The sequence below is a fragment of the Panthera tigris genome, chromosome C2, assembly GCF_018350195.1.
Source record: "Panthera tigris isolate Pti1 chromosome C2, P.tigris_Pti1_mat1.1, whole genome shotgun sequence".
NCBI lineage: Eukaryota > Metazoa > Chordata > Mammalia > Carnivora > Felidae > Panthera > Panthera tigris.
Window position 1 is genome coordinate 94,093,694 of NC_056668.1, and position 14,071 is coordinate 94,107,764.

The 14,071-nt window shown below is 44.2% G+C and overlaps 1 protein-coding gene across 8 annotated transcripts in view; it reads left to right on the plus strand.

Moving 5' to 3' along the window:
- Positions 1-14,071, plus strand: part of TNIK (TRAF2 and NCK interacting kinase) — a 440,791-nt gene that overhangs the window by 327,605 nt on the left and 99,115 nt on the right. For all 8 annotated transcript variants that reach the window (XM_042998976.1, XM_042998973.1, XM_042998974.1 and 5 more), the window contains 3 exons: positions 2,078-2,132; positions 4,120-4,198; positions 12,149-12,324. In XM_042998976.1, the coding sequence (XP_042854910.1) occupies positions 2,078-2,132; positions 4,120-4,198; positions 12,149-12,324 (310 nt within the window). The remainder of the gene's footprint in view (positions 1-2,077; positions 2,133-4,119; positions 4,199-12,148; positions 12,325-14,071) is intronic.

Below are 14,071 nucleotides of genomic sequence, written 5' to 3' on the forward strand. Positions count from 1 at the left end.
GTGACCTACAGTCTGCAAACAGTGGTATTGTGCAGGTGTGTTATTATCCCAAGTTGAACTGAGAACTTGTATCATGTGAACCGATTGATGGGCTCATGCATTAAAAGAACCCCTTTCTGGTCCTAGTATGGGCTTAGCATGGGCCCTAGCCACCTACTCTAAAGTAGATTACACTTGGGGCACTTGGGTGGCTCAGTCTCTTAAGCATCCAACTCTTGATTTTGGCTCAGGTCATAATCGCACAGTCAGTCCTGAGACTGAGTTCCACATGATGCTCTGTGCTGGCTCTGTGCTGGGGTGTGGAGCCCCCTTAGGATTCTCTCTCTCCCTCTGCCCCTCCCCCACTCATGCAAACACACACTCTTTTTCTTTCTTTCTCAAATAAATAAATAATTAAAAGCAGATTATACTTCAGGCAAGAGGCTAGGCCCGCCCCCCAGAAAGCCTTCTGCCTTTATGTGCAGGCCTCGGTCCAAATACTGAACACACCTGGGTGTCACTCACCGGATACCGAGAAGTTTAGTCCTGGGTAATGGCCCAGCATGGATTTCATAGTCCTTTTCCAGGTGTGACTCCTCTCATGTGGCCTTGACATGTGTTTGATGGGAATAGCACGGACACTGAACTTTGACCTCGGTAATCTGAGTGAGGTTCCGGGAGAGAATTTGGAATAACATACAAAATGCAGGTTATATTGAAAAGAAAAGGAGGATGAAAGTCTTCATCAGGATTGTAGGCCACTGAACCAAATTTCACACTGTGTTTTCTTACCCACCCACCAGGACACTGAAGCAGCAAGCATCTCTTCTGGGGTTTCCTAACCTGGTTTTCCCTTTCTTTTGATTTGCTCCTTCCTATGCTCCTCAGAGACAACTGAGCCATGGACGCAGAGTGGGGGAGAAGCATACTGCTACAGACGGAGATTGCATAGGCAGAGGCGGAGATGTTAGCCTCGAAAATTCCAATGAGAACATAAAAGTCAGTCTCATCATAAGAAAGAATATAACGGTGCAGACTCTCTATTTTACATATTGTCTACTTACAAGATGGAAGCTATTGTTCATTCATTCATTCAACAGACATACCAAGCACCTGCCACTGTTGCCTGGCTCCCATCTAGGCCCTGGAGATACATGCAGATACAACCCAAAAGTTTCCTTGTCCTCATCTGATTTGGTTAAGCCATGTGAAATTGCTGTTTTGGTAGGTCTAAAACAATCGACTAAACAAACATGTACCTACTATATGATTCAGCCATTGCACACCTAGGTGTTTACACAAAAGAAACAGAGGCATATGTCCGGATGAAGACTTGTACATGAGTGTCTGTAGCAGCTTTATGTGCAATAGCTCAGACTGGAAACACTGTCCATCACAAGCGGATGGATAAACAAATTGTAATGTAACCGCACAATAGAACACTAGTTGGCAGTGAAAAGGAATGAAGTTACTCATATATACTGCAACAAGGCTGGACCTCAATCCATTATGTTAGTGAAAGAAATGGAATGATTTAATTTATATAAAACTTCAGAAGATGCCAGCTAATCCATAGTGACAGAAAGCAGAACTGGGTCAGGGGATAGCAAGGGCAGGAGGGGAGACGCCAGAGTAGCACGTGCAACCCTTTGGCATGGGGGAGGGGTATATCTACAGTGTTGATTGTGATGACGGTTTCACAGGTGCATACATGTCAAACCTTTGCAAATGATAGACTTCAAATATAGGCAGTTAATTGTATGATAATTCTACCTCAATGAAGGCATTAAAACAGCACCAGTTACATAGGGTTCAATCGACAGATAAATTTTGGTGATCAATTAATTTTTGAGACATTATATTCATTTTTCATACATTTACTGGAAACTCACCATGTATCGGAAATACTGTGAGAGATACTACCCATGAAGAGTGAAAAAAGCTGTTCTTGCTTTTAGGCTTAGTGAGCAAAATAGGTTCGTAAAGAGATGACTGAATGGCTTTTCTACAGGCAGTTCTGGAGCGATTACCGGGCTTAACCAAGTTCTTGTCTGTTGACTGCATTTATGCATGTGTCTATGCCTTCTATCTTTTTCAGAGTGACTTGTGGTCTTTGGGAATCACCGCTATCGAAATGGCAGAAGGCGCTCCCCGTAAGTACCTTCCTCTGGGTGAAATCTGTTGCTGGTCTGCTCTGCAGGGACTGAGCGACGCTTCCTTGCCAGGCTCTGTAGTAGCTTTGCTTCTGCTACACCGAGCCCGGCGTGGGTTCGAGCTGGCATATTTAGAAAGCAAAGTCATCTTAAATCAACCAGGAATCCATTCATCTCAGAGCGGTGTGAAGATCTCGTGTTTAGAGGAAACAAGAAAGAGAAGGGAGACAACTCGGGGATCTTGTGTATTTTACCGATTCAGTGTGTAGTTTCTTCTTGAACTGCCCTTCGCCTAACGCAAAACTGGGGCCAATTCACACAGACTAGAAACTCCAACTTAACAAAAAGTCAGAACTGATTTCCAGTGCACGGCTTATGCAGACACTTGCACACTCAGTTGCTCTCCCTCCTAATAAAATACTGACGTTTAGATTTTGAGGTCCAAGGCAGAGTGGCCAGGGCTCTGGCTATCTGGGGAACCTCTGCTGTTCCTTGAGCTCTGCAGTGTTGGTACTGCAGAGTGCCTCCACCAGTCCTGTGCTGGCTGTGAGCATGTGCCCCACAGGCTTCCCTACAGGAAGTGCAACTCACCAAGGGGCCTCCGCTGCCACTGCTCTACCCACCGCCCTGCAAAGCCCTCCGCATCAGTGACCCAGCCTGGCAGGGATATAAGACAGAACTTTTTCTCGAGGGCACAGGATGCCTTTGTAGGCAACTCTCACTCCTTAGTTTCACTGCTTAGTTTGCTCAGGCAGCACACTTCCACCTACTTTGTCTGCCTCTTCCTTTCACTCTGATCAGACATGCAGAGCAAACTGAAAACTCTCCCAGCCTTCCCTGGCTCCGTCCCTACTTCCTTCCAGGCAGGGGTTTTCCCTGGTAATACCTTCTCATGCTTAGTGCTGCCCTGGTGTCTGCTTTGCAGGGGACCCGAACCAAAACAGGCCCCGTCTGTGTATGGCAGGTCATTTTGTTTATATGACTTTTTATCTTCACGTTATCATAGTCTGATTTCTCACTCTAGAGTTGGTAGGATTCATCTGTAAGCGTGATTGATTTGGATTGTTTGATGACAAAATTCCCTTCATTCACAATGCTAATAGGCATTTATGAATCAGAAGAATAGTATATTGCAGTCTGAAAACCATATTGTCATTCTTGATGAGTAGTAGAGGGGGCTGAAAATAAACTTCTACCCACAGAATCCTTTAGCTTTTAGAGAAAATATATTCATATTCTGGGCACAAAGGAAAGGATACCCCCTGATGTTTGAAAAATAGACCTGTGAAATATTTTGATTAAAATAAGGACGCATGAGTCCTTTCTCTATAAACCATAATGCCACGTTTCCAAGTTGAGATATTTTAATGACTTTTCTACCAGACCCTCTTTGCCTTGATCTCTCTGTTCTTTCTGGGGCCAGTGAACAAACAAATGAACAAACAAACAAACAAACAAACGATAAGCATATCATAAAACCTGAAAAGCCATCAGGTTATTTAGAAATACAGACAGAAAGGTGTTCTGGCCTAGTGCTTTTTACTCTAAAAATCTATGTACATAGCATTGCGTTTGTATGGGCCTTTGGTATATAAGAAATAGACCATTCATCTTTCATTTTATGACTTAGGCTTTTACAAATTAAAAACAACCTACCATCTCCATTGTAGTTGTTATCTTGATGTTGTCTACTTTGAATCTCCGATGGCTATTCCGATAGCAAAGCAGAGGTTTTGGCCCTGTAATGTACTTTTCTTAAATACGAAGTACAAGTAGAAATGTTAACAATGTCTAGTTGAGATGCGTATTTTATGAGACACCAGCTCTTTTAAGTGCTTCACAGACAGAAGCTTTGTAGTCCTCTGACTCTGCTCACATGGCATGTGCGACTGGGAGCCACTCGGTAGCATGAGCTGCACAGCTAGGGTGGGCTTGGCCTGTATTTGGCCTCCTAACCTGAATTGCCCTTTGTTTTGGTCTCTTGCAGCTCTCTGTGACATGCACCCCATGAGAGCCCTCTTCCTCATTCCCCGGAACCCAGCACCTCGCCTGAAGTCTAAGAAGTGGTGAGTTTGGTCTTCAGTGTTTTGCAGATTGAAGGGTTTCCTGTGATGCTCTGTTGGATGAGCTCAAATCCGTAGGTCCGGCTCCATGAGTAGACTAACATAAACCAAGACTTAGTGAGTGCTTTTCCATATACTATCACTCCTCTTAAGGCACCTATTAAGTACCTACTGTTTGCACAAGTCTTTATCACCACACCTTCCAGGTAAGGAACTGTTAGCTAAAGTGAGTAGTGGAGCCCCAGAAATAACATGAAAGCCCTTTGATTTATTACCTCAAGAAGTATCCTTCCTGGCTGCACAAAACATCTTATCAGAGAGGGGGATAGTTCCGAGAGTCAGCTGGTTCGGAGGGCCGACTTTTCTTCTATTCCTTAAGATGGCAGTTCTGTAAGTACACACACATACTTGGCAGTGTCAAAGATGATTTTATTGGTCTGTGCATAAATATTTGTAAGTTTTGCTTTTACCACTGCTTTCTCTTTATGGCAAGTGATATTGGCTTCTTAAGTTGGGTGGTGGTACAACCTTCCCGTTTAATAAACTGATTCACTTAAAAAATTGGCCTAATTTAAAGAAGAATACCGAGGGGCGCCTGGGTGGCTCAGTCGTTTAAGCGGCCGACTTCAGCTCAGGTCGCGATCTCGCAGTCCGTGAGTTCGAGCCCCGCGTCGGGCTCTGGGCTGATGGCTCAGAGCCTGGAGCCTGCTTCCGATTCTGTGTCTCCCTCTCCCTCTGCCCCTCCTCCATTCATGCTCTGTCTCTCTCTGTCTCAAAAATAAATAAAACGTTAAAAAAATTTTTTTTAAAGAATACCGAGTGGATACTAGTATGGGCGGTGTAGGAATATGGCTAAAAATTGTGCTGATAGTATACAGTTGACTCAAGTTTGAGACACACAGTTCTGCAGGTTAGGCCAGATGTTGGACTTTTGACTTTTTTGCCTACTTACATCAGGGTCTTTGTATCTTATTATTGCATAACAAGAATCCGTTGGTCCTTTCTTTCCCCTGTATGTATGGTGGATCTTGATACACCCTTGCCCTGGGATCAATTCCTGGGCTACGTGTGATCTCCTATCTTTTTCTAGAGGCACGTTCTGGGCACTTAGAACATGAAGGTTCAAGACCTCTCTGTTCCTTTTCACAGTACTTCATGATCACCCTTCACGGGGACCCTCATATTCCTCCCTTACCCACTCACAGCTTTCCTCTGCTATACAGAGAGCAGTTTAATTAATACCAGCCACCTAGTAATGACATAGCAACCCTGGTGTGACAAGGGAAAGGCATACTGCCCAGAGAAGAGAGGAAAACAGCCAGAAGGGGCCGGCAGCCCCGAGTTGCAGAAGAAGAACAGAGCATCAGAGTTGCTATTGGCAACAAGGGGCAGAGCAACCCCTGTTCCTCGTTCTCACTCTGGAGGGTCGCTGTGTGATAGCCATTCTCTCCCCAGCAACAGCCTTCCATTGGGTACCTGTATGGCACATGATCAGTGGGGCCCGGAAGCCCTGCTTCCTCCCTTCTCCCCGGAACAGACTTCCTCGGGAGAGCAGTCAGCTCAGTTCCATCTCTGGAAGCATCAGTAGCACTATAAAGCCCTCTGCTCGCTTTCTGCTTGTCCTTGGTGCCAGGCCTCCCTCTCCTCCTCCCCCCAACACACACACACTGTAAAGGGCAGACTTCACTTGCCTGTTCCCTCCTCCCCTTCCCTCTCCCAGAACTGCTGCTGGACAGACGTTTCCAGAGTTCCACCCACAGGAGTCAAACTGGCCATCCACACATGTGTTATGTGTGCTCAACACAGCGTGGCCACACACCGTGTTTCAGGAACATTTGTATTAATTTCCAACTTTGAAAAATCTGGCGATTGAGCTTTACCTTTAGGTTTCCGGCCTTTTGTGCAAAGGTGTGACACCAGGTGGTCTTTTCTGCCCATCACCACCTCTCCCCGACTAAGAAGTGGGAGTCACTTGGCCACCATACTTGTCCTGTTTTCCTCTTATACGGAGCTCGCACTGCCCTCTGTCTGACCTTTCTGGCTCGCTAGAGAAGCGAGTAAACAGCCTCTGCCCTACAGTTTTAATTTTCTTTGCCCCTGCTCCAAAAAGTTCAACTCTGTATTGGCCTTGTTTGAGAAATACAGACTTTGAGGAAAATACAGGCTGACTTTTCTGCGTCAAACCTTTGACAACAGGAGCTATATCTGATGGTGCTGCAGGGAACAGGGACAGTCCAGGGACAGTGAGGAGGCCAGGCCTCCATCTTGCCCAGCCTCCCTCCACACCCTCCCTGACTCCAAAGGAAAGCCAGTCAGGAGCTCAAGACCCACACTGTTAGAGAGGGGAGGGGGAAATGACGTGGCTATCTGAGAGTGAGTGGGGAAACAAAGGCCCTGCTCAGGTGCTCTTTCTCACTCAGAACCCGGCCTTTATAAGATGGTAATGCAGCCCCCCACCACGGGACGTGGAGTGTGCCTTCCAGCTCTCTGCACAGAATTCTAGTTTTTAAGTGAGAATATTGAGCACTGCAGAGTACTTTCCTGAATGACCAGGTCCAAAGTGATTTGAAATAAGTTAGGAATTAAAAGAGAAAAAATGGGGTACCTGGGTGGCTCAGTCGGTTAAGCGTCCAACTTCGGCTCAGCTCATGATCTCACAGTTTGTGAGTTGGAGCCCCACATCGCACTCTGTGCTGACATCTCAGAGCTTGGAGCCTACTTTGGGTTCCATGTCTCCCTTTCTTTCTGACCCTCCCCCACTGGCACTCTGTCTCTCTCTCTCAAAAAAATAAATAAACATTTAAAAAATATTTCAAATCAGTTAGGGTTTTAACACACCCTAGTGCTTGGGAGGAAGTGAAAACTTTATTTATTTTCCTTTTATATTTCAAGGGAGAGGATCCCTCTCCCCACCCGTCAAAAAAAACAAAACTCCAAAATGTTCTTTTATTCTCTGCCTAATGAATTATCAGATGAAGTGCACCGTTCGCAGCGTGTATATCAAAATACTACCAAAGTGGGTGTGGGGATGCCATTGTGGTAGAGATGGACCATAAACTCTTTATTATATGCATTCAGTTGAGGGTCATTTCCACCTAACTTGCTGAATCTACAACATACAGGACATATAAGGCATATATGCATGCTGTAGACTCAGTAATTTGTGTGTGTGTGTGTGTGTGTGTGTGTGTGTGTGTGTGTGTGTAAATTTAAGGTCTATATAAATTTAATTTTACCCACAACCCTGCCAGGCAGATGCTCTGAGTCTCCTTCTCTTGCTGTAACACTACGGCTTGGGTAGGTTATGAGCCTTGTGCAAGGCTGTACAGTCTTCTAATTTTCTAAGTTTGTAACCCCCATTCTCCCACCTGCACCATCTGGCCTCTGAAGTTCCAGCTTAGAGTAATAGAGAATGAGATACCGGTCTCTTAGTTGAACAGTTTTTTTCCTGTGCCTTAATATTAGGGAAAGAAGGGCAGTAGCAGGGTTCTTTGCCCCTTCCATTGTGGGGTAAAGGAGAGCAGTCCACTTGCTAGAACCCGGCCCTTCCCTCCCATGTCAGTGAGATGAGGAGAGGCCTCCTTGGCAAGGAGGTCATGCAGTCAGGGCTCCAGTCCAGCCATTCGATAATTAGATCTCAGGGAGGATTATAACCTCAGCTGAATTAGAGGACACCAGGCATCTCTCGGCCGCTGTCTCCATGTCACCACCAGCAAACGCGTAATAAGTTGGGACTCCCATTTCCTCCCATCTCTGTACGTGGTCAGATTCCACCCACGTGGGTGAACCATCTCCTTCAACACATTTCCTCCTCCCTTATCTTCCCACCGTGCTCAGGCCAGCTCCCCTGCCCTACTCAGTGCTGCAGTTTCCTGCAGGAGTTTCTGGAGAAAGATGGGGATGATTTCATTCCTGTAACAGACAACTGGTCTTTTTCTTTTTCCTTGCTCTTCAAATGCAAAGATTGCACACAGGCAAAGAAGTGTTTCATTGAGATCATTAGGAAAATCGTAACTGCTTATCACTGGGGAGAGATATGAGGTTCCTTGGTCCGGCCCATTTGTGCCCCAGATGAAGACTAGAGGCCTGGTGATGTTAACTGGCTTATCCAGAGTCCCAGAGGTTTCATTGCTGGAGCCACAGCCCTGAACCCCTTACAGTCACTACTGTTATTTTATGAAACAACAGCTCTGATTCTTGGTGGATTGTCAGGCATTTTTGTTCTTTAAGAACTGACAAAGTTATTTGTGTATGTGTGTTCTAAATAAAATCATAATAGAAAGCAAATATCAGAAAATACTTCAAATTAACTGAATTTGCTAGTAGACAATATGACTTCAGGCTTCATTGAAATCAAAACAAAAATTGTTCCACAGCTTTTACAATTAACCTTTTTTGCACAGTCTCCTTGGAGAGAGTGGTCTCGTTGACTCTGTGAGCATATCTAATCCAAATATATGTGAAATTAATTCCCTTTAAGAACACTGACCTATTCAGTTCCACTTCTGTTTCTGCCCCCAGCTCTGAGGGCAGATACTGCTATTGGTTAAGCCTGGTGATGTTCAAAGGTGGCAGGACGTTGAAAACACAATGAAAGTAATAGCAGTAACAATAACAGCAAACATACATACGGCGTTTATGACATGTCAGACACCGTGCTAAGTATTTTATATGAAGCAATTCATCGGATCATCACAACAGTCATTTGAGATCAATTCTAACGATCCCACCGTTTGCAGCCAGGGCAACTGAGGCACAGAGACGTTAAATAATCTGCCCAAAGTCTCACAGTTAGTAAGCGATGGAGCCCAAATTAGAGAGAAAGGGTAGTTGTGGGAAAATGCAAATTCTAAAGCTCAAATTGCATTTAGGGAGTCCTGCAATTATCAGAAACTTCAGCCTGACTGGTTACAGTGATTAATGTAATAATCTTTCAGGCGTTTTTAATTCCTCTAACACAATTGAATATATAAACAGAAAAAATCTGGGAAGATAAAGTGTTTGGTGATGCTGGTATTAGAACCAGGGCCTCAGACTGTAAGCACCAAACATTAACATTTATCTCTCCAGGCCACCCCTGGGGAAATTAGTATTACTAATCTCGGGCATTTTTTTTAATAGACAGAACTAAATTACCGGCAGCAGAGATTCAAACAATAAAGTTATATAAATGTACTTTAAACCCATTAGACTGCTCAGCAAACAGTCAAGTGGTGTTCAACATAGGGAAGGGTTTTTACTTTTAATTAAATGTGTAATTAAGCATATTGATTCTTTGGTCACACTAACTTAAATAAGAGACAATGAATCTTTCCTTTGAAGATTTATTTTAAGTAAGCATTATTTTGTCTTCAAACTGTTCCATTTGAAGAAGACGTCAGATACATTGCCAGGGTTGCGGTTCTACACATCTTGGCCCAATCTTTGGGCTCAAGGTTATTCTCCTGAAGGTTCCTTCCCACCGGAAGAGATCCTGGAAAGTGGCCTGTGAGCCACAGCTGCTTCCGCGGAACTCTTTGAACACTCTCTTACCCTAGAGATGCCACCGACTTTTTTTGGGTGTCAGTACTGGGGAATGGAACATACAGTTTATCGAGTCTGCATCTCATTTTTAAACTGGGTGTGATTTCTTTATTTATCACCCTCTAATTAATAGCTGAGCACTTTATAAAAAGCACTTCCTTCTAGTTGCAAGCAGAAAAAACAGCTTTCATTTGCATTTATCATGAATATTTAACAGCCCCCCGTCTTAATTTGTTTTTGTTTTCATGTTTTTAATACTGATTTTCTACCTAGAAAAGCGCCATGTGGAATTTGTCTATCTCTTTATACAGGTCAATCTCATTCTCTTCTATTTATTCCTTGGGACAGTCCATTATCCCATGATGGTTTTGTTTTGTTTTGTTTTGTTTTGTTTTGTTTCGTTTTGTTTTTTGCAAAGTCTCTCCTTAGATGATATCACAATTGTGCCTCTACAGATTTGTCTCATGGACCTGAAAAAGAAAGCATATTCAATACTATCTCCTCTCCAAACCTCACTCTCTGTGCCTCACAAGCACAGATTTGATGGTAGCCATTTTACAGCATTTGTCCGGAACTTACATGTGATAACCATTCCTGCATTCATTCATTCATCAGACATGTGAGGGCAGGTAAGTGTGCTCAGGATACCAACAGCACACCAGTGGTCTTGGAGAACAACAGTGTGGAGGAAGCAGGGCTACAGGCTGAAGGACATACAAGGAGGTACATAGAGTATCCACGCTGTTGTCACCATTTTCCACAGGCCACGGGGTGGCCGATCCCGATTGATCCTGCGGTGACCCCAAACATAGCAGGGTACATATGCTTCTATGTAAAATAATGTAAAAGCATGAACTTAGGGGAGAAAAAAATATTAATAATGCAGTCCTTCAAAAACAATGGAACGAGAAACTGCTTTGACCTAGGCAGAAATGCAGAGTGGTGCATATGCCAGTGCCCTCTTGTGTTTGGATCTTGAATAACATGTTCACCATTGTGTTCTGTGTGGTGATGACAGCTTTCAAGCCTGAATTCTGTGTGTAAGGTCCGCTGGGAGACAGGAAAGCTTGCTCCTGGGATCCGCTCCTGTTATTCCACAGCACTCCACAGGAGGGCGACGGAGAGCACAAAATGGATTCCCACCTGCTCTGAGCAGGGTGGGGGCCACAAAGAGGGTGACCAGAGTTCCACTAAGGTCTCTGCCCATCATGTGCCAAGATGCCAATGTAGCACATCAGAAAGTCATGCTATATAGTTGTGAAATAATTATTTATGAGACTGGACAATTTCTTGGAATGCAGCAAGAACATACATGCCCAACTCATGAATCATAGCTGAAGTCCACTGTTAATTTCTCCCACATTGTGGACTTGCTGCCCTATTCCTTGGTATATTACCTTTCACCAGTTGTCCCCTCCCCTGTGTGAGGCACGGGGTTTATCTTTGAGGAAACAGTGCCTGTCTAGTGGGAGGTAAATTTGTTTCTGGATATGAACTTAGTTCCTAAGTTTGCAAGTCCTTGGGTTGATAGCAAACATACACATAAATCCTGTTCTTATTAATTGGAGAGCAAAGTTCAAAAGTAATTTTGAAATTACCATTTAAAAAAATTTGCCTAACCAAGCTCACTTTACCACATAAGAATCTTTCTCATTTCTACAAATGTACTCCTTTTTATCTATACAAGCTTGATTTTATGTCCTCCCCCCAGCTTGCATTTTCTGCATCATTTAGACAACTCATCTCAGTTCCCCTGACATATAGTGTGCTCAGCCCAGTCCTTGGTTTTTCACTATTTCTTGCCTCCCTGAACTCTCTCCTGAAAGTGACTTCCTCTTCATTCTTTTTTTTAATGTTTATTTATTTTTGAGAGAGAGAGAGAAAGAGAGCTTGAGTGGGGGAGGGACAGAGAGAGAGGGAGACACAGAATCTAAAGCATGTTCCAGGCTCTGAGCTGTCAGCGCAGAGCCCGACATGGGACTCGAACCCACTAACTGTGAGATCATAACCTGAGCCAAAGTCAGATGCTCAACTGAATGAGCCACCCAGGCACCCCGGTTGCCTGTTCATTCTCTAGTCTCAGCTCTTGTTCCCTCATTACAATAGACCTTCCAGATACACTTTTCACCAAGGTCTTTCTCTTCTCTCATTCCTTTTGGTCTCTTGTGTGATATTACATACAAACTGTGCAAAAATGCTTTTATGCACGTAACTCCCATACATTGCCTGAACTGTGTGTTGATGGTGATGATGTCTTTGAACCCCATGTGCCTAATAAAGGTCTAGACGTACTTTGTGATTGGTTGATTCCTATGTTGGCTAATTGAACCTATTCTCTTTTTTTTTTATTCTAGCATTTTGGAGAAATAGAATTTTGCTTTTTCTTTGGATGGTCTTTTTATCTGTGGGTTCATCTCTTTTGTTTGGCAGGTCAAAAAAATTCCAGTCATTTATTGAGAGCTGCTTGGTAAAGAATCACAGCCAGCGACCAGCAACAGAACAATTGATGAAGCATCCATTTATACGAGACCAACCTAATGAACGACAGGTCCGCATTCAACTCAAGGACCATATTGACAGAACAAAGAAAAAGCGAGGAGAAAAAGGTTAGAAGCACATTTGTATTTCAGCAAAGGAAACAAAAGACGGAGCGAGTCATGGGCTCTTGATATATTTGGAGGTGACCATGGGGGTTTCAGATGGACCTGCATTATTCTTTAGTGTGAAGGCCTGCCTCTGAGCTCATAGCCTGTAGGCATCAATGGATTGAGCCTGTGAAATGGAATCTTCATGAAAGGATAGAACTGTAAGGAATATTACCTCTTCCAGGCACTAACAAAGAGACATGTTGAGTAATACTATGAAGTGGTTTAATATGACAAGTGATTTTCTTAGTTCAAATGAATATTCATGTTTTGAAGGCTAAAAATCTACAGAAGACAACCTAAAAAAAAAATCATTTGGTTGACATTTTTGTATACTGGCACTCTTCAGCATTTAAGTTTTTGTGCTCTGAGGCTCATTTAGAATTTAGCTCAGAAGTCAGAATGAATTTTCTTATAGTCACAGAGATGCCAGACTTGCTATTTGGAACATTGAATTTTGAGCTGGAGGATCATTTAATGTACTTCTTTATTTTATAGATTGAAAAACTCTTATCTCTTATGGCTCTGGCTGTTCTACCACACTATCTTTTCATGGCTTCGATGGAAAGAACATGAGTTCAAACTTGGGGTCCTGGGGCCGTATCCTGGTTGTTCAAATAGAGACTCGGACTTCCTTAACTAGCATCCTGACTAAGCAGAAAATTCACGTGGTCTGGGGCAAGCTTTGTGCCTGGTTGGATGGGGAGTTGGGGAAGGTTGAGGTATGGGGAGGAAAGGGAAAGATCCAGAGGACAGACAGAGTGAGTCCTCCCCGAGTGGAGGCAGGAGGGTCAGTGGAGAAAAGGGGAGGGCTGACGGTGAGGAGGCAGTATAGGGCTGGTAAGGTGAGCCCTGAGCGTGCAGCCATGGAGAGTAAAGGGGAAGACCAGGCACCGACGGTGGGACACAACTGGCGACATGATTTTCCTCTTTTCTGTCCTCAACACCATTCTCCTCTGTTCTTCCAAGCCAGGTGGAGCATTGGAGGGTGGTGGGCCCCACAGGACAGAGTGTGCTCTCCTTTTATTTGAATTTCCCTTCTTTGCCTCTGCAGCTACCATCTGTAATGTGGCGAGGTGCAAGCAGGTGTGTGGGGTGGGTGGTAAGCATTGCAGGAGTCAAGACCGTAGAGGTAGGAGCAGCAGGGGGCTGAGGCAGGAGGGGAAATCCTCAGTGAAGGCTCAAGGGAAGGCTTCCTTCTTGGCTGCTGGCCTCAGGGAGTCAGGGAAATGTGCGATCAGGTTAGACTCCAGAGTAGGAGGTTATGAGGCGAAGCCAAAAAGGAGGCCCATCACCTGAAACTAATGAAATATTGTATGTCAACTATCCTTCGATTTAAAACAAAGATACAATGGGGCGCCTGGGTGGCTCGGTCGGTTAAGCGTCCGACTTCAGCTCAGGTCACGATCTCACGGTCCGCGAGTTCGAGCCCCGCGTCGGGCTCTGGGCTGATGGCTCAGAGCCTGGAGCCTGCTTCCGATTCTGTGTCTCCCTCTCTCTCTGCCCCTCCCCCGTTCATGCTCTGTCTCTCTCTGTCCCAAAAATAAATAAACGTTAAAAAATTTAATAAATAAATAAATAAATAAAACAAAGATACATTGCTGAATGTTTGAGGATCAAACTATTTTCACTTGAAGTGCTGAATAGGAAATAAAGCTTCATTGCCAATTTTGATTGAATACAAAATTATTATAGCACTGAAAAATAA